General features: G+C 43.7%; 1 protein-coding gene across 1 annotated transcript in view; it reads right to left on the reverse strand.

Moving 5' to 3' along the window:
- Window positions 1-18,559, reverse strand: part of MUC4 (mucin 4, cell surface associated) — a 45,459-nt gene extending 26,900 nt beyond the window's left edge. The window contains 2 exon segments of the mRNA XM_040484821.1: window positions 1-631; window positions 18,378-18,559. Coding sequence (XP_040340755.1) covers window positions 1-631; window positions 18,378-18,459 — 713 coding nt within the window. The 5' untranslated portion in view covers window positions 18,460-18,559.
- Window positions 18,560-21,428: the final 2,869 nt, after the last annotated feature.

Below are 21,428 nucleotides of genomic sequence, written 5' to 3' on the forward strand. Positions count from 1 at the left end.
GTCTCCTGTGAGATGCCCCCTGTAAGGGTGTGTCCACTTAGGGGTGATGAAGGAGTTGATGTGATCACTGCTGAGATAGTGCTGGTTTGAGATTCCCTGATGCTGTCCATGGTCTGAGTCCCGTGGCGTTGAGAAGACGCTGTTGTCTCTGAAGCAGAAGTGATGGAAGTGGGTGCCGTGGACTGTTCCTCTACTCCAGTTGTCCTTGAGAGTATTGAGGTGACTACAGTAAAATTTGGTGTTTCAGGGTATGATGTGTGTTTTGTGTTTCCTTCAGTGGTGTCTGTGGAGATTGGTGATTGGCGGAACTCTGATGTCATTTGATGTGTGTTGCTTGTACTTGAAGAGGCTGAAGTGTTCTCTGTGGAGTTTAGTGACTTGGACATATCTGACGTCATGGAATATTTGTTGCTGACAGTGGAAGCAGATGAACTTCCTGTGTTGCCATAGGTGGCTGTGTCCTGGGAATTGTGTTGTGTAAGGGTTTGTGTACTTAGGTGGGATGAAGTATTTGGGCTGCTCATAGCCAAGTTAGTGCTGGTTTGAGAGTCTGTCATGGTCTCGTTCATGATGCTGGTTTGAGGTACTCCAGTGGTCTGTGTTGTCTGATCCTGTCCATTCGTGGAAGGTGCTGATATATCAGAGTAGAAATAACAAATTAGCATGTTGTTGATTGTACCTCTATTTTACATCTTGGGCAGGCTATTGAGCTGAGTTTTGTTTTTTTTGTCAAAGCCAATTAAATATCTACTTTTCCTCCTCATTTTTAACATTTCTTCCAATCTAGCAGATACTAAAGAGTGAGAGTACATACTCTATCCCTGGTCATGTTATAACATAATGGTAATTTAATTGATCATGCCTATTTTTTTTCAATTTACTTGCTATGCCGAATATTTACATACTAATCTGGTTTGTTTAAAATATTTGACTTCACTCCCAGTAGTTGTAGACAAATCCTCAATCAGTACAGCAGACCATCCTCCTGAATTTTATTTTAAAGGCCTTGATTCTTTTAAACAAAAGAAGAACTTAAGAAACATTCAGTCTTTTTTGTTTTTTTTTCTTTTAGATACTTATTCTTTTGGGTTTTCATTAGTTCCCTAGCTGTTCTCAAACTTTTTTTTAAACCTCAGTGCGCATAACTAGTTGAAGGCATTATGTTGATGAATGTAGTCAAAAAGATGTGACCTGTCCTGCACCCTCATTGCTCACTGAGCTGGGCCTAGGCACTTTCAGGCTTCTCACCCCTTTCCTTATTCTTGGAATGTGGGTTCTGCTTGCCTTTTCCACTTCTGGAGGCTATCCACTCAAGGACATTGCCTTGAGATAGTGATGTGGTGTCAAAAGCACCTGCATAGTAAATGTGACTGAGCCCAGATAGGGCCTCTTCATAAACTTTTGGGATTTGGTGGGCAGGTGCAGGGATTTATTCATCTTGCTGCCACCCAAGCCTGAATGTCAGTTCCCTTTGCTATTATTAAAACTGCCACCTACCAAGCTGGAGTGGCCTGTCTCTTTCATGAGTCTCTCCCTGTGCTCTGAGTACAGTTTCAAATTATATCTAGGAACCTCCAACGAGGGTTGTGAACCAACAGATGAAGTTCAAAGAGGGACAAATTTCCAGCAAAGAAGGTTTGAGTGTAGTTCCTAGAGTTCACTATAATTCCACCACTTTTCTCATCTTACGAAAGCAATTTAGACTTTCAGGTTAGTGAGAATGATTATGAGTCAGCTCTAATTTATTGAAATATAAGTAACTCACTTGCCTCCTTCTATGCTTTGTTAATAGTAATTAATGACACATGACATGTTTCTAAGCTGGTGTGGACAAATGCATGGATTGAGCTAGAAGGTCCCTGGTTCCCTATTTAACCCCAAAATGAGTCTGCTTCAACCTTACTTTTTTTAAGTTTATTTATTTTGAGATAGAGAGAAGGAGAGAGAAGGAGAGAGAGAATCCTAAGCAGGCTCCACACTGTCACATAGAGACCAAAGCAGCTCTTAATCTCAGAAGCTGTGAGATCATGATCTGAGCCAAAATCAAGAGTTAGATGCTTAAGTGATTGAGCCGCCCAGGCACTCCAAGTCTGCTTCAACTTTGAAAGGAGACCGCCTTTATTCAGAATTATTAGTAGATTTGTTTACAGGACTTTCAATTCTATATATAAATTCTCTTCAATAAAGTTCCAAAGTTTGGTTTATCCAGATAAGGTTTAGATTAGAAAACATTATTATTAACCTTATTTCATTTTCCTAAGCATTGCTCTATTATCTGGCTTTGAGTTACCACACAGAAGCCATACACATGCCAAACTTACTAAATTTATTATAGATTCTTGGCAATTAATATATTTTCGGAGGCTGCATCATCTCTATTAAAATCAATATCAGTAGCAAAAGTTTCACAATAGCATAGTCCAATTTTTAAGCAAATATTTTTGTTTGTCACAGTGATACAACTCCATTTCCAGCAATATGGCAAAAGAGATAAGTCTTTAACTACAAAACCTACGAATGTCAGATAATGTGTAGAAAATATTTTCTGAATGCAGAGCTGAGATCAGAAGAAAGAAAGGTAAACACTTAAGAGTGAAAGGGTCAAAATCTGAGATGTTAAGTCAGTGCTCTTAAGGAATCTACAGATTTCTGAGCTCTAAAGTGTTGAGAGTTAAGGGCTCCATAAGAAAAGGAGACACAGTCTTAGATCAGGACACTGTAAATTGAATATTTTCTGCATAAATCTAGAACTCTCAGAGGAAAGGTGAACTAGAAGAATCAGAAAGAAAAAGGAAAAAGAAAGCTGAATGGAGGATATAATTAAGAATAGAAATGAAGATAAACTAGGCAAACTTCCAGCAAGGTGAATTAAGAAAAAGAAAGAAAAGTAGATAACAAAAAGGAAGAGCATTAGGAATGAACTGAACTTTGCAACTTAAAGAACTAGAAAAAAGAAGAACAAACTAAACCCAAACCTAGCAAAAGGAAGGAAATAATAAAAATTAGGGCAGAGATATGAGAAATAGAGAATAAAACAGTAGAGAAAATCAATAAAACCAAAAGTTGATTCTTTGAGAAAAACCAGCAGAATTGATATACTTGTAGCTAAGATAAAAAAGAGGGAATACTCAAATTACTGACACCAGACATGAAAATGGGGACTTTGCTGCCAATCGTACAGAAATAGAAGGATTATAAGTGAGCACTGTGAATAGCTATACACCAACAAATTAGATAACCTCGATGAAATGGTCAATGTGTTTTCTGGAAACACAGAACCTGTCAAGACTAAATCATAAAGAAATAAAAAATGAATAGACCTATAACTTGTAAGGAGATTGAATCAACAATCAAAAATCTCCCAGCTAAGAAAAGCCCTGGACCTGATGGCTTCTGGTGAATTCTACCAAACATTTAAAGAAGAACTAACACCAATCCTTTTCAAGCTGTTCCAACAAATTGAAGAGGAAGGAACACTTCCTAACTCATTCAGAGTTCACTAGACAAATCACTACAAATCACTAGACAAATTGGTCCCTTATGACTGATATTTCGTATGAACATTGATACAAAAGTCCTCAACAAAATAGTAGCAAGCTTCATTCAGGATTATACACCATGGCCAACTGAGATTTATTCCTGGAATTCAAGGATGATTCAACATACAAAACTTGGTCAATGCAATACACCACATCAACAGAAGGAAGGGAAAAAAGCAACATGATCATCTCAACTGATGTGGAAAAAGCATTTGACAAAATTCAACACTGTTTCGTGATAAAAACCACTTAACAAATGAGGAGTAGAAGGAAACGACCTCAATATAATACAAGTCATATATGAAAATCCCACAGTGGACTTCATATTCAATGGTGAAAGACTGAAAGCTATTTCTTTTTTTTTTTTAATTTTTTTTTCAACATTTATTTATTTTTGGGACAGAGAGAGACACAGCATGAATGGGGGAGGGGCAGAGAGAGAGGGAGACACAGAATCGGAAACAGGCTCCAGGCTCCGAGCCATCAGCCCAGAGCCTGACGCGGGGCTCGAACTCACAGACCGCGAGATCGTGACCTGGCTGAAGTCGGACGCTTAACCAACTGCGCCACCCAGGCGCCCCTGAAAGCTATTTCTATAAGATCAGGAACAAGGCAAGGATTCTTGCTTTCACCACTTCTATTCAACATAGGTGCCAGAAATTCTAACCAGATCAATTATGGGAAAAAGAAGAAGAGGAAGAGGAAGAGGAAGAAGAGGAAGAAGAAGAAGAAGAAGAAGAAGAAGAAGAAGAAGAAGAAGAAGAAGAAGAAGGAGGAGGAGGAGGAGGAGGAGGAGGAGGGGAAAGAGAAGGAGAAGGAAGGGGAAGGAAAAGAGGAGAAGGAGAGGAAGAGGAAGAGGAGGAGGAAGTGGAGAAGGAGTAAAAGGAAGAAGAGGAAGAAGAAAAAGGAAAAGAAAAAGAGAAATAAAAGGCATCCAAATTACAAAGGAAAAAGTAAAATTATCTCTGCAGATGATATGTACAAAACTCTAGGTTACATGTATATACGTACAAAAGTCTATATGTACAAAACTGTAAGTGTTCCACACAAAAAATTGTAAAACTAATAAGTTAATTCATTGAAGTAGTAGGATACAGAGTCCACACACAAAAATCAGTTTTGTTTCTATATACTAATAATGAACAATCCAAAAAGGAAGTTAAAAAATCAATTCTGTTTATAATGCCATCAAAAAGAAAAAAATACTTAGGAGTTAACTAAAAAAAAAAAAAAAAACTTGTACAATAAAAATTACAAAATATTGCTAAAAAAATTAAAGAAGACATAAATAAATGAAAACATCCCACATTCACAAATCAGAAGGCTTTTAAACATTTTTTTAATGTTTTTATTTATTTTTGAGAGAGAGTAAGCAGGGAAGGGGCAGAGAGAGAGGGAATCCAAAGCAGGCTCCAAGCTCTGAGCTGTCAACACAGAGTCTGACGCAGGGCTCAAACCCACGAACCGTGAGATCATGACCTGAGCCGAAGTCAAACGCTAACCCACTGAGCCACCCAGGATCCCCTGGATAATTCCAATTTTATTCAAACTCTTCCAGAGCTTAGTAGAAGAGTGAATGCCTTACAACTAATTGTGTATGGCTGTTGTAACTTTTTTTTTTTTTCAACGTTTTATTTATTTTTGGGACAGAGAGAGACAGAGCATGAACGGGGGAGGGGCAGAGAGAGAGGGAGACACAGAATCGGAAACAGGCTCCAGGCTCTGAGCCATCAGCCCAGAGCCCGACGCGGGGCTCGAACTCCTGGACCGCGAGATCGTGACCTGGCTGAAGTCGGACGCTTAACCGACTGCGCCACCCAGGCACCCCGGCTGTTGTAACTTTTAATACCCAAACCAAAGACAGTATAAGAAAGGAAAACTATAGGTCAATAAATCTCAATAATAATATAGATAGAAATGTCCTAACAAAAATATTAGTAAGCCAAATACAATACTGGATTTGTATCAAAAATTCATCATGATTAAGCTGGGTTTAAGCCAGAAATACAAGAATATAAAACTTTATTAATGTAAATCACCATATAAACAGAATGGAAAGGAAAACACAATCATCACAACAGATGCAGGAAAAGCATATGAAAAAATTCAACACTCATTCCTGTTAAAACTCCTAGCAAACTAAAAATAAAAGGTAACTCTCATAACCTGTCAAACAATGTCAATAAAAAACATTAACAAATGTCATACTTAAAATACCAGAAACATTTTCTTTAAAATTTGGAATGAGACCAGGATGACAGTGACAACTACTTCCACTTGACATTATGCTGGAGGTCTAGCCAGTGCAATAAGACAAAAAATAAAAATAAACAAGAATATGAAGGTATAGAGAAGTTGTTTTTGGTATGAAAAGGAAGAAACACACTGTAATCATTTGCAGATTATATAATTGTTTATGTATAAAGTCCCCCAAATTTTAAATTCTTAGCAAGGCTCTACATATGCAATAAAAAAATGTGAAAATAACTGTATTCCCATACATCAACAAAAGAAAATATTTTTTAAATAATAGTGTTTATGATAGTGACAAATATATAATACCTAAGACTAAATCTAACAAAAAATGTGCTTTATCTTTGTGGACAAAGTTGTACCACTTCATCGAAATATGTTGAGGAAGATCTACTCATTATTTTAAAATTGCAAAAATACGGATAATTGAAAGATCAAACTCCATAATCTCATTATCCAGACAACCATATTATTATGTGTCCTTCCAGCATTCTTTTCTATGCTTTAAAAATATATATAGTTTAACTTACCCAGTATATATAACTTTGCATCCATTTTTTAAAACTTTACCTAATATTATGAGCATCTCTTTGTGTATTTATTCTTTGTAAACACAGCCTGAGGAGAGACAAATCTGGGGTGGTAGTTCTTTCTCTTCTCCCATTTGGAGGCACAGCAAGCTATGTTGGCCCAGGAGGACTGGGCCAGCTAAGCCCAATGGCAAGGTCTTGGGTGTTGTATATTAACGCTCCTTGCTGAGCTCTAGAGGCCCCTTTTCCCAACAAAGCCATTCCCTCAACTGAAAACTTCTTTTTTTTTTTTTTTTTAGAGAGAGAGAAAGAGAGAGTCTCAAGCAGGTTGCATGCCCAGCACAGAGACCAACGTGGGGCTCGGTCTCATGACCTGGGTATCATGGCCTGAGCTGAAATCAAGAGTCTAATGCTTAACAGACTGAGCCACCCTCAACGAAAACATCATTATCACCATTCTCATTTCCCTGTAAATGGCTGTGGCACAGGGGCAGTCCTCTGGAGCACTCACTTCAGTGGGCTTAGCTCTAACCACCCGTCTTGAGATAATGAGAACTCAAGGATCCTGTACACTCTACTGGTTCTATGCTTGTAAATTTTTCCCTAACAAACCTTACTTAATGCCTGTTCCATGTGTTGCTATTATGTATGTGTGATAGTGTGTGTGTGTGTGTGTGTGTGTGTGTGTCCATGCCTTTATGGGACATTGGATGTTGCCTTTATACATTAAATAATATTCCATCATAGAGACAGCCCCTAATTAACTAACTTACTATTGAACAGGTAGGCTTTCCAATGTGTTGATATTATGAATAAAGCTTTGATGACTATCTTTGTGTATACTATTTTGTTTTGTTTTCATTATTTCAGCTCATTTCCTTAACATAGATTTCTGTAAGTGGACTTACTGGTTAATGCTGTTATTTTTTTAATGTTTATTTATTTGAGGGAGAGAACACATGTGTGCCTGCAAGGAGGAGGGGAGGGGAGAGAGAGAGAGAGAGAGAGAGAGAAACCTAAACAGGCTCCGTGCTGTCAGGGCAGAGCCTGACCTGAGCTGAAGTCAAGAATCAGAGGTTTAACCAAATGAACCACCCAGGTGCCCGGGTTAATGCTATTATAGAAACGTTTGTGTCATTAATACATCCTGCCCAATTTCTTGGCAGGGAAGTCATGCTAATTTACAGTTCCATTAGCAGTATATGAAACAGTACCTGATTCCCAATATTCTCTCCCTTTGGAAAAAATCTGTACTTGGTAGTATCAATTTTAAATCTTGTCAAACAGGACTATGTCCTCCTCTTAATCTTTGTTTAAAAGACTTTCCAGTCCTGGGCTGCGTTGATTAGAATCTCCTGCTCCAGTAAATAGGAAAGCAAGTGAGTCTCTTCATGCTAGGAACTCAGTTTTATCCTGTAGGGGAGTAGGCACGGTCTTAACAAATCTCTAAATCTGTTGGGCTTGTCTTAGAAGGAAGAGATTAGAGTTAGTTGCATAAAAACTACAGTACTGTATTTTTCTTTCTCCACCATTTAAACAAAAAATCTTTAACCACTCCTTTAATAGATTAGTCAGCAACTTAGGAAAACAGTTTGCAAATAACCCAATCTACTAAACGTGAGTGGGTTATTCTTGTGCAAGAAATCCTGGTAGTGGGGAGAGCCGTAGAAGAACTCTTTTTGGTAAGAAAGTGGTTCTCAAGGGGCTCCTGGGTGGCTCAGTTGGTTGAACCACTGACTTTGGCTTGGGTCATGATCTCACAGTTTTTGAGTTCAAGCCCCACATCGAGGTCTCTGCTGTCAGCACAGAGCCCACTTCAGGTCCTCTGTCCCTCTCTCTCTCCCCCTCCCCCACTTGCACTCCCTCAAAAATAAATAAAACATTAAAAAAGTAAAGTGGTTCTCAAAAGATAGGATGCATCCAAATCCCTGGGGGAACCTATAAAAGTGTATTCTGGGGCCCACCACCAGAATCTGATCCCTATGCATTGGGTGCGGTCCAGGAATCTGCGTTTAACCTATGCCCAGGGTGATTTTGATACCGGTGATCAATGGACCACATTTTAAGGACCTTGAAAGAAAATGATAGCATCTGCTCTTAAGATTTTTTTTGTAAGCTAAAACCACCTTACTGAAGTTGTAAGGCACTGGGAATTTGGGTTCTTGATCAAGCTTGGTTCTCAAGAATATTTTCAGCCTTATTCTTGGTGCTCAAGTTTTGCTGGAATTAACAGACCTCGTTTTTTACCAGCATGCAAGCCCAGCTCTTCAGCTCCCATCAGATTATTAGACAGCCGAAGCCTGTCTTTCTCGCCCTGCCCAAATACATAGCATATTTGCAGAGCTGAGAGCTAGGGATTTGAGTGCGAAGAGCTGATATTTGAGAGAAACACTTTCCTTCTCCTCTCCCTCCTTTTTCTATGAAGTCTGTCTTCTACTTCACCGAAAAGACCATCTAACTTGATCTCCTATGTCCCAGAACCCTCTCCACCAGGAAACATCTTTGCCCTCACCCGGTCCCTCATCTCACCCCAGAAGACTGGCTCAATGTCTACCAAAAGGATACACACACAGAGACACACAGAGACACACCCAGTGCCCTTTCTGCTCCCCACTTCTCTCCTCAGGTGGCTTAGTCCATCGCTTCTCTGAGAGTCTCCTTCTCTTCTGTTGACAAACACGTTGACAAACAATCCACAAGATGGATGAAAGACTTATTTCACGTCAAGAGAGACATAAGTCTCCTTATCCCTATCTTTTGTTTCACCCACAGGCTTCCTGAAAGATGGTTCTACACTCTCTACCTCTTTTTTATCACCTATCTTCTCCTTACACTCGGCCCTCCACCTCAGTCACCTCAGCAAAAACACTTTCCTGAAAATTACCAAAAAAAAAAAAAACAAACCCCAAAAACAAAAATAAAAAAACAACTCCTTTCTAATCACCAAAAACAATTTTCTTTTCAGTCCTCGTTAGTCTCTGTGAAGTCTGGCACCGTCCATTCATCTGGTCGACAAGTATTTATTGAGCATCCACCTCAATCTTCTCCTCAGCCAGTGTCCCCTTACTATGCGCACCCATTGCCCTCCTGGAAGCGGAACAATTCTGCTCGTCCAGCACTCTCCCCATTCTTTCTGCTCCCTGGGCCATTTCTCTTCTCTTCCCAGCCCCCAGATGAAGTCAGCTTTCTGAGTGTCATCTCCAGCCCTTCCCTTTCTTTCTACACTTTCTTTCTGGCTAGACTACATCTATTTTTACACCTTACAAATCTGTGATTCTACCCTGACTTCACACCCATTTTTCCAGATTCGCCTTTCCAATGATTTCCTGTCGGCCTGTCAAATGCAACACGACCAAGCCAAACTTTTCCTCAAACTGTTTCTTCCATCTTCCTTCCTTACGTTAATTGTAACATCATGTCCCCCAGATGCTCAGGACAGAAATACCTGAGTCATCTTTTATTCTTTCCTCTTCCTTGTCTCCAGCGTCATAGTTTGGTACCAACTATTATTCCTCCAAATTATTTCTCCCACCATGGTCTCTTGTTCACTTGCTGTGTTATCCTTATTACCCTGACCAATGCCGCAGCCTCTAACTGCTCCTCCCGATTGCTCCACACCCCACCTTGACCCACTGCCAGCTTGACATTCAGCAATAAGAACCATAAAGGAGAGTCTCTCATCACCTCCTTAGCAGGGACCTCTTTAGAAAATGCCTGTACTGCCCTTCCTTGGAAGGTAGCTGCTTGGATCCTAAGGGCATGGGTCTGGTTGTCTTATCAGGGCCACAGAGACTGGTGACTGGAATTGTTCCTGTCGCCCTGTCACAACTGTGATAAGGAAATCAGGGTCCTGAAGCATGTATCCTTAGAGAGAGGCCATTTGATTCTGACTGACCTTCCTCTGGTTGTGGCTGAGAAGAGTGTTTAATTGTTTTTTCTGTAGGCCTGTCTGTACTGCAGCGTGGTTTCTGTAAGGAATACCCATTACCAAGGCATTTCTGTGGGAGACATTGTCCCTTCTTTGAGTTCTTGAGTGTCAACTGACTTGTGGTTAATTGATCCATACAGTTGGGAATAGGGATTTCTTTTGTACTGCTCTCACTAGGTACATTTTGACTCTATAAATAATGCAAATGTTGATACCACATATTTGCATAGTGTTTTATAGCTTCTCTTAGTCAATAGTGCTCCCATTTCACAGATGAGGAAACTGAGATTTGGAGAGCCTGAGTAGCTTGCTCAACATTGCATGCCTTGTAAATGATGGGGCAGGGGCTCAAAGGTAAGCATCAAGACTTGGAAATTGTGAGCTATTGTTTAGCTGTGAGAGGTCACTGAGGGTATAGTCTCTCCACAGTTTGGGCTCTTCTAACCCTTCCTCAGGAGAGATGAAGTAGAGGGATGGAGAAAAGATGACTAACTTGCCCTGAGTTCTTGGTCTGCCACAAGCTGAGTGGTCTGAGCCCTGGGGACAGTTTGGCACATTTTCAGGGGCAAATGATATGACTCCAGGCTATTTCTGCCAGTTTTCCTGGTGTCTCCTTTTCCATGAAGATGTCAGAGTGAGTTATGATGGTTGTTGACCCCTTGGGGTGATGAAACTACTGTCAGAAGACACATGTGTGATATTGCCTAAAACAGATAGTTTAAAAGAAGTTATCTCAGAGGAGGAGCCTGCATCAAGGACTAGTGAGGGCACCAGGGCTGGCACTGAGGTGGGGCATTTCTCTGAGTCCTGGAACCCTCCATGGGTTTCTTGGCTACTACTATAGTGAGAGAGCTCTCAGCAAGACAGTTATTAAACTGTGTCTAGGAGAGGTGCCTAGCAGTTCTCTGAGTCCTCTCAGGGCTTCAGGGATGGCAGAGGTTGATGGTATTGATAGACATTGTTTCTCCTGTGTGGCCCTCTAGTGACTCCACAGGTATGAGGAGGCGATGGGTGTGTTGTTGACTTAGGGGAAGGAGTGGTGGACGTAGTGGTGATGCTGGTGGAAGATAACATTCCCACAGTGCGATGAATCACTCCTTTAAGGGAAACAAAGCTTATGTCTTACGTGCCTGTGTTGTGAGCAGAGGTTTATTCTTAGTGCCTGGTCTGTTTGTCTTGAGTCATTCCTGAAATTGGAGGTGAGGAACCCATGAGCCATATTACCTCCAAAGTTTCACTTTTCTGCTGTTATTTCCTGATTGGTGGGGCTCTTTGCCAGGCTGTGCCTGGGGCAGTCTAGAGCTAAGGAAGCATCCAACTGTGAGGATAGCCTTGAAGAGAAAATGAACTCATGGATGGGCGGCAGGTGCCCTGAAAAGTATAAAGAGGTCGGCAGAGGGAGGCAGGACCCCCTGCCTTGCCACCCCATGTAGGGAGCCAAGGGTCATTTGTGTGTGTGTCAGCCTCAGAACCAGCACAGCTCTCACCCTCATCATGGTAACTTGTGCAGCCTCAGAGGAAGAACCAGGTCATGGAAACTGTTGCTCACACACATCTGGGTCTGTGCTTCTCAGGGTTGAAGACTGTCCTTCCCTTGGAAATTCTTGGTGACCAAATAATGAAATTTTTGAGCTGTTCCTGGACTGTGGGTGATTTCAGGCTTCTGTCTCTCTGTGGTCAGGGTTTGGGAGCTGGAGAGCTCCAAGAGCTGCCCCTCAGGGACCTTGAGTTAGTGTGAGATGATATATACAATGGCTGTTAGAGCCATGGCTGTAGCAACTGAAATAGGTGACAATGGAGGTTGTGGCTATGGTTTCTGTTTCTATTTTTATCTTAGAGGAAACAGAAACTGTGACCAGCATTCTGTCTGTTGGGTATGTTTCCTCCATTGTTCCTAGAATTCAAGATGAGGAAAGACGCTAACTCAGAATGTCCTTAGGGTTACTGATCTCATGATATCTTCAGCACCTAGAATGTGGCTGGCATACAGATATTACTTCATGGACATCTGTTGAATAAATGAATTCAGGTGTCTCTGTCCCCTGGTCTTTGGTTGCTCCAACTGAGATTTCTGAGAGAGGGTGAGGCTGCACTTTTTCTCCTGTCACTGTCACAGTGGTCCTGGGGCCAGGAGGAGGCCAACACCATGGTTGCAGCCTGGGAGGTGTGACCACCACTGTATCAGACTTCAGGCCACTGTAGCTAAACTTCTAAGGGAAACCCTAGGCTAGGAGGTTGTGCCTGCCTCAGATGGAAGCCAGGGAGACATGAAATCCAAAACCAAGATGATGGAGCCTAGAGATAGAACTTCTGAGGAGAGGAAGGGGTGGGGAAGAAGAAAGTTGGAACTGTGCTTGTGAACATCTGTTCAAAGCTGGGTCTTGACATCTCTTTGCTTGGTTCTGGAGCTTCTGGGGTTTTCACTAGGGCAACATTAGTGCCACTACACAGATGCTGGCAGAAGTTTGGTCAAATGACCTGTGACGGTATCCAAGGTGAAGAAACACCTTGGCATTTGTTTGGGGCGTGACTTAAGTAGGTGTAGTTGGAAAGGAGGGATAAATTTCTTGCCTTGGAGCCAACTGTGAAGATCAGATTCTAATTTTTTTCCCCATGGTGTTATTGACCTAAATATTTCAGACCAACTCAAAGGAGGTGGCTCCGTTTACTAAGAAGGAATAGGAAAGAGATGCTTGAAGAAGCTATAATGATGTCAGTGACTTTTTCAACACCCCAGTTCTCTCAGAACACAGGTTAGCTGGTCTTTGGCTCAGGGAAGAAGGAAATGAACCGAGAAAACAAGATTGTAGTAACTACTGTGATTTGGTGTTTGCTTGGTTGTTTTATCTGTGATTCTTGACAGACATGGTGCTTCTGGAACCACCTAACTAGGATCTTTCTGAGCCTGACATGGACAATTAATGGCAGAATCTGACAAGGCCATAGGGTGGTTAAAAGCATGTTCTAGAGTCAAACTGATCAACATTCTCTGTGTGACATGGGCAAGTTACTTGACTTCTCTGAGGTTTGAGGTCCTTATCTATAAAAGTGGGGTGATGGTAGATAATTGTAATACCAATGTGTGTGATACATGTGAAATGCTTAGCTCAGTACCTAAGCTCAATAAATGGCACTTGCACTGTCTGTTACCTTGATGATTACAAAGTTCTCAGATCCTGATGAAGGCAGCAGTCCTTGTGACTTGATGCTGTTTTCACAACTGCCTGTTCCCTTCCCAGATCTCCGCTGCTACCACCAGGCAAGCCAGAACAACTTCTGCCTGGACTCCTGCAGTCAGCAGTGAACTGGTCTCCCATTTCACCCTTGTCCACTTCCAATCCATTTTCCCCTACTGTATCCAGAGTAGTCATTCCAAAGTTCGAATATGACTATGTCACTTCTCTACCTAAACCCCTCACTGTCTACCCATTTTAGTTCCTTAAAACCCATAATCCATTCCAAGGCTTACAAAGCCCTGCATGATATAGCACCTGCCTCTTTCAGGTCCTTCCAAGTCAAGCTTTTTCCTGCCTCTGCATGTCTTCTGCTGCCTGGCTTGTGCTTCTTCCCTCTCCTACTCCACCTGACTTACTACTTACTACTCAGTCTTCTCATCTCAGCTCAAAGGGCAGCACTTGGTCAGAGAGACCTTCCTGAACTTACTAATCTAAATGAAGTCTGTCTATTTTACTCTCATCAAAACATTTGTTCAACATAACACCACATTTGTTATTGGGAATTTTTCTATACTTATTTTATGTCTTTCTGCATACTAGATCTTAGATCTAGGAGGCTGGGCCCTGTCTGTTCCATCCCTCACTATGTACACACAATGCTGCCCTAGAACAATGTTGGGCACTCCTAAAATAGTTGTTTAATTAACAAATGTATGAACAAATGAATGAATGGGTGGATGGATGGATGAACGGATGAATGGATGAATGAATGAATGACTGTCTTCACAGGGGTTGTGAGTGTTTCTGTTCATCCTCATTGGTGGGCTGGGCTGGTTTAGAGATTTGTTTGTAAAAGTTTGTGTTATACAATGAAAACACAGTGAACGAAGAGTTCAGAAATTGGGATTCTAGTCCCAGCTGCCCAACTTACTGGTTGTGTGAACTTTAAAAAGCTTTGGAGGCAGGAACTATGCATGAGTTAATTCATCTTTATGTCCAGAGCACTTGGCATGAGTAAAAGTTCAACAAGTGAATGAATAACTCCAAACTTTTTCCTTCTTTGAAGTTCCCAAAGCCCATCACCAACAGGACTTTGGAACTCAAACTGCTATTTTCACTGGGGGCTTTTATGTAGAGAATAGATATCTTAAAAATGCACACTGAGCTGCCTACAGCACAAGCCAGTGCCCTCTGTATGGCCATGGCCATGACTGTAGAGGCTTCATGCACAAGCACAGACACCCAGCTCCTGGAGCCTCTTCAGAGTCTCAAGCAAGATGTTGAGTATTTGGACCTCTGCAAAGTGCCAACAAATTGAATTCATTTCAACTCAACTCATCCATTCTGTGCTGGGGAATGGGCATAACAATGATGACTAAGTGTCTGCTTGCCATGAATTCAGCCTAGTAGAAGGAAAGATGAATATTTGAGGAGGAAGTTTGGAACTAGGAGATCTCCTATAAAGTCTTCAGTCCTGGCCTTTGATGAAGTGGCTCAGAGAGCTGCATTACCTGCCTCCCTGAAGCATTTAGCAGTGCCATGAAACCAAGGAATAGACAGCAAAGCACTTGTTTGAACACATAAAAAGCCAACTGCTTCTTGGCCTCTCTCGGGAATGAAGACCTAAATCACTTGCATGTCAAACACTTCCTGGACAACCTCAGCCTCCAGAGCTGAGCCCAGAAATCAAGGATCAGGAGAACATTGCTGGGCAAGGAACCGAGAAGCAGTGGTGTCAGCTCTAGTGGGGGCTGTGCCCAATGGCAGAGCTGGCATTCAGGGTCAGTTCACATGATAAGCCACATTCTAAATAAGCCGAGCCAGCCCTTGCAAGCCCACAGGAAGGACAGGGATGGCCTTTTAGAGGGTCCTTGGGTGAATGGAAATGCCCGAGCCAATAGAAGTGTCCTTTCCATTCTTGGCTTCACCCTCCTCACCCCCAATCTCCCCAGCTCTAAAAGGTAGCAGCAGCCCTTCTCTCAAACAAGATTTTATGGCTCTTCTACTTTATACCATATACTACCTCATTTTATCCTCACCACAACCTTATGAAATAGTCCTTTCCCATTTAACTCATTTTGCCATTAAAGACACCAAACTAAAGGGACTTTTCTCATGTGTCCTTAGGCTGGCTAAGTGGCAACATTCACTCAGTGTCTTCTGATTTGAAGTTCCTGCTCTTTGCTGTACATTTTGCTAAGCCACTTGCCTAAATTTGATCTATTTTCTTATTAGGAACTGTTATTCAGGGGTTCTCTCTTTTTCAGTGTCTCCAAGCACAGTGAGAGTTTCCTGGGGTGGGGAAGATGTCCTGTGCCCTTGGTGGCAAGTTGGGTAGGACTCTCCCAGACTGACAGATAGACTGAAGATTCTCTGAGAGAGGGAGAGCAGAAGACCCTTCTCTCTGGGGTCCTCTGTGACAGCAATCTCCTCTGTCCTACACTTGTGGCAGCCCAGTAACCTTCCCATGGGGGCACAGGGCAGGGCAGCAGCCCCTCAGTTACTGGGCCACTGATAGTATTGGCAACTGGGTTTTTTTTTTTAAGTTTATTTATTTGTTTTTGAGAGAGAGAGAGAGAGAGAGAGAGAGAGACCTGTGTGCACATGGGGGAGGGGCAGAGAAGGTGGGGTGGGGAGAGAGAATCCCAAGCAGGTTATGTACTGTCAGCACAGAGCCCAATGTGTGGCTCAAGCTCATGAACTGTGACATCATGACCTGAGCTGAAATTTGAGGCTTAACTGACTGAGCTGCCCAGGTGCCCCAGCAACTGAGTTTTATTTTGACCCAGTTTCCTTGCCATAGACTGTGGAATCAGGGTCGCCAGGCTTCCTCAGAGTCACTCTTGCTGGGAGCCACTGGTAGCCATTGAGTTTCCATTGACTCCCTGTCCAGCCCACCTCTGTCCACCCTCCTTTTCCCCTTTCACATTTGACAGCTGGGCTTTTCCTTCAAGAAGCCATTTCCACTGTAGCATCTTTGTGGAAACTGTAGTGTTTTTCTTTCTGGTGGAGAGGCTCTGACACCTATTCCAGGGATGAGCCAGGCCTGGGTGAGGGTACTGGCAGCAAGTGTGGAAACAGGTCCTAGTTTCTGTTAGGCAGTTCACCCATATGTCACCCTCAGCAATCCAAGGGAATGGGAGACCACTTTCTACTTTCCCAGAAGCTTCTTGGAGCACATAAGGCGGGGGGGGGGGGGGGGCAACTATCTGTCCAATGGAGACTGTTTTTTCCCTCACATCCTCTAAATGCTCAGCCAGATGCTTGAGGCATCTCTTCCCACCCATGCCCACCTTCTTTGTGGGCTCTGCTCCATCTTGTCCCCTTAACAATGTACAGGCCCCAGCACTCCAAGGCATCCTTTCTTTCAGGTCCTCACCTTCATGGTCCTTTACTCCTTCTCTTGTTCATACCCCACGGATCCCCAAGGCTTTTTCCTCCCACCTCAGTTCTTGTCCTCTGAGCTCTTCTTCATGGATTTCCTGGTTCCTCCTGAGCTGGAGGACCCTAAGACAGGACTAAGTACAGAGCTGGGACTGAACACTTTTTTCTGTTGACTTTACATCACAGAATATCAAAACTTAAGAACTTGGGAATTCAGAGGTCATGCCATTCACCACCTGATTTTTTACATAGGGGAACCAAGGCCTGGAGAGAGAGAGGACAATAGGACCTAGATATAGGAACCAGATCAGTTAGTGGCAAAGCCAACACTGGGCCCCAGGGCCCCTAAATCCAAGCCACCTTCTCCCCATTGCCTATGGTCATTAACCCCCATGGACACCCCTTCCATATCCCTCTCTTCTACTCCTAAGTGGCTTGCCACTGCAGGCTCCTTCCAGCCTCCATTTCCTTATGATGTGATGAGTATTTTGGGCAGAGGTAAAGGGGGGTATGGTGGGAGGGTTGGAGGGTTGGGGAAGTGGTAGTTGTTTCATTTGCTCTTAGCCAAGCCCTTAAACATATCAAGGAAGGCAGAGTATTCCACTTCACCAGTACTATCTGTCTTAATATCTGTAATAGAATATACTCTTTCTGGCCCACTCCCAAGAAATGATCCCTTGGGTGAAAGCTTCCCCAGGCCTATTGAGGGGTGACTATTTCTTTGGTCTGGGCTTTTGACCCCTCATCCTCTTCTGAGCCCCAGAGCCTCTCAGAAGGCTCAAACATCTAGAAATTCAGAATAAAACCTGGTCCTGGAGCCAGGAGCAGCTTGGAGGAAGACTACAGGATACAGGGTGAACTTCTCCAACAGGCCTTGCTTCCACCCCATTCATAGAAAGGAAGTGGAGTGTGGAGGAGGCCAATGCTAACACCAGGCCTATGAGTCCTGCCCTGAAGGCATTATCCCAAGAGGAGGTTTTTCAACCTCAGGTCAGAGGCAAGAAGCCAACTGCCCCACACCTCAGCTGCTCTCTGGTCTCGCCTATTTCTAAGTCAGTCTGCCTCTTTTTTTCCTCGTCCCTTTCTTTTCAGGTCTGCCTCTGGTTTTCCCCACTTTCTCTCTCTCTCTCTCTCTCTCTGTCTCATTCATCTGCTTCTCACTGTCTTTTCCTCAGACTCTGCATATTTATGTCAGTTTTCCTTCACGTTCTGTCACCCGGCTTTCCTGTTTTCTCTGTGTCAGCCTCTCTCCTCAACTCTCCCTCTCTCTCTCTCTTTCTACAGTTCCACCTACCTGTCTCTCTCCCCACAAAATAAAACCATATTTCCCCCAGTGGGTTTCCCAAAACCAGGCCACTCCTGCCCGCTAAGCACCTCTCTGCTTCTCACTGTCTCTATCTCCTCTTTTCTCTGTTTCTCTAGTGTTCTCCCCACTTCTCTCCTCCTCTTGTCTCATCACTTCTCTCCCTTCTCTCTCCCTCCTTCCCTCTCTCTCCTTCCCCCAGCCCCGGCTCCCTGAAGTCAGCCATTCCCTGCCCCAGAATGCTGCCCCAGGTGCATCACTTACCCAGGACCATTGGCCAAAGGAGACGGGAACATAAACAGCTCAGGAACACCCAGGGGACCCTCCTCCACTGGGCTCCCCTCATGGCTCCAGAAAGAGTCCCTCAGGTTCCCCCAGGGAAGCTCTTCAGCACAGAAGCAGTGGGTATGAGGAACAGGTAAGGAACAGAGGTGAACTTGTCTGTACCAGCTGCTGGTCTGAAACAGGTGTATTTCCCTGAGGGGCCAGAGTACCAAGGGAGGAGGACAAAAGAAGGCGGGGCCCCATGCCAATCATCCTTGCTCCGTCTTTTCTTTCCTCAATCTCCACCTCTTTCCCCCACCAGGAAAAAAAGAAAACGCTGATATACCTATTGCTCTGTCCCTGGTCAGCCTGAGCCAATTAGGGGGAGGGATGGGAGGAGGATGTGGGGGATGGAAACCAGGGCACACTGGGAATGAGTGGGCCACCCTCCTGCCTGGGATCCTGGACCCTCCTCTCCCTCCCAAGGGCTGCCTTGTCCAGCCAAAGCTTTGGACTGCGTCGGTGGGAGGGAGCCTTTCAGAAGAAATGGCAGAGAAGAATGGGGAACAAAGGGGCCAAGAAGGAGTGAGTTTAGGGCTGTATGAATTGGAGGATGAGATTTGAGGAGACCCTAAGAAACACAGGAAGTGGGGCGGTGGGGGGGAACATTGTAGGAATCAGAAATACCCTGTATGTAAATTTTGGAAAGAGGTGTTGGGCTCAGAATATCTGCTCAGCACCAGGCACGTGGCAGACTCTCACCAAATGGTGGGTTTCTTCTTTCTAGAAGAGGGAGCACAGAGCCAGGGTCCAGAGAGCCCAAGGCAACCTGGGAAAGTGGCTTGAGGGATCTGGGATGGGTGGTTGAGGGTAGAACCAGGGGAGAAGTAATAGTGATCCCACAAGAAACTGAGATTTTTCTGGAGATCTTAAGGCTCAGGGCACCCCATTTTTACTTATTGTGACTTGCTCACAACCAAGAAGGGACAGGAACCCCAGACAGGGTGTGCTGGGCAAAGTTCTGAAGGGAGGGTAGTTGGTGTAGCTCCACAAAGGAAAACAGTGGAGATATTCCCCCATCCTTTGCCACAGCACAAACCCCTGCTTCTGGTTCCTCAAGACTTGGTTTCCTGAGTGTGGGAATCTGTGGAGCGATTGGTCACAAAGCAAGGAGCTCAGGCTCTCAGACACCGCACAGCCCAGGATGAGGAATTTAGCATTTCCACATTCCCAGGCAGAGCGAGCCATATCCAAAGAGGAGTAAATGGCTGACACTGTGATGCCACTTCAGAGGACCATGAAGGCCCCACCACCTGTTGGCTTCTTGCTCACTGAAGCTAAAGTCCAATTACAGCCAGAGCACAAAGGCCAGATCTTCCAGTTAGAATGTAGATACTGCAGAAAAGTAACATGGTGTCCCCACCAGTCCCTGTACCTCTGTTTGGATGAATTGCTCCCATTCTCTCCTGAGAGCAGGAAACCCATAAAGGTAAACGGACATTTCAGGCATAGAGTACCTAGACAGAATAGGAGGGGGATATCACTGAAGAGAATTTACATAGACACCAAGACCCAACTTGGCCTTCTTAATAATATTTCTGTCATGAGTTTTCTCTATTAACCTGCTGTGTGTTTTGTTTGGTGACACTGTCTGGACTATAGTGTCCATCTACAGAGTAGAAAAAAACTTTCCAGGTTAGACCAAAGTAAGAGTTGGACACACTGTTGACCTGACGTCACAGATAAACTCCCACTTTCCAATGCAAGGAAGACCAGAGGCATAGTGTTTTTCAGAGGCCACTGTGATCGCCAAGATTCCACTGGGCATTAGGACACCTGGGCTTGAATCTGCCACCCAAGGTAAGTCATAGCCTCCCTGAACCTTGTTTTCCTTATCTATAAAACAGGCATAATACGTCAAGGGAAAACCAAAGCTGGACAGTAATTAAAGCGGTAAAACCAGATTTTATTCAAGACCCTTGCAGTAGGGGGAAGGACTTCAGGATAGAACCAAGCTCAACTCTGGATACAACGTGGACAAATGGGAATTTATAGTTAAGGAGTGGGGTGGGGGGGAGGCGGTTGGGGGGGTTGGTCAGTGGATGGGAAACTACTAAGAGAAAACACCAGTGGTAAGTGGGATTCTGGCTAAACCAACCTAACTGGACTCTTGCCAAAGACAGGCCAGGGTGATCAAACATCACCTGGGGGACAGTGGGGGATGAGGGACCAGATAGGACATTGAGGCGACCAGATATTGAGTATGGAGCACTGTTGCTGAACTGAACTCACAGGGTTCTTACTAAAACTGGATTTTACAAGGAAGTACATATATGGGCCTAGAAGAAGGTTCCAGAGACTAAGATGTGGTCAAGCAAAGTATCTCTGTCAAATAACACCTCAAAGATTGTGAGCTCATACATATTAAAATGCTTTAGAAATGTTAAGACACCCGGAAAGGGCATGTGGCCCCTCATTTCATCCTAACATCATCCCTAAGGCTAGAAACTGAAAAGGGCAGCCAGGTGACAAGGAGGAGTGTGGAAAAGAATTTCCAGGCCCATATGCATTTCAGGGTCTTTGCTGTGTCCCAGTGGGGTTTAGACATTGGCATATGCAAATCTCATTCATCTTTTCCCTGCCTGCCTCAAGTCCTCTCTCGGTTTCCCTTTTAGCCCGGCTCCTTCTTAATTCGCCCATATTCCAGAGCTGGGATGTTTCTGGGTCTCTGTAACAAATGCTTCTCTCTTTGTCTTTTGTCCTTCCTTTTCCCCTCCCAAGGCATCTGATGGGGACTCAAAGGGGTGAGTAAGAGGGGAGGCAATGAGTGGATTCTCTCTGTTTTGCCAGGTAGAGATCTCCTAGGCCAGAAGACTGTGGGGTTTATTCATGGGCAGGAACGTGAAACCAACTTTAAGCTGATATTTTGTGGGGAGCACCAAGAGAGGTCAGTCTGGACTTGGGGTATAAGTAAACTGGAGCAAGGACAAGATTATGACCTTTTCACATGAAAGAAAGTTACAGACTTGGCTTGAACAGACTCAGCCTGGG

The sequence above is a fragment of the Herpailurus yagouaroundi genome, unplaced genomic scaffold (assembly GCF_014898765.1).
Source record: "Herpailurus yagouaroundi ecotype Mexico unplaced genomic scaffold, PumYag 162, whole genome shotgun sequence".
Classification (NCBI taxonomy): Eukaryota; Metazoa; Chordata; class Mammalia; order Carnivora; family Felidae; genus Herpailurus; species Herpailurus yagouaroundi.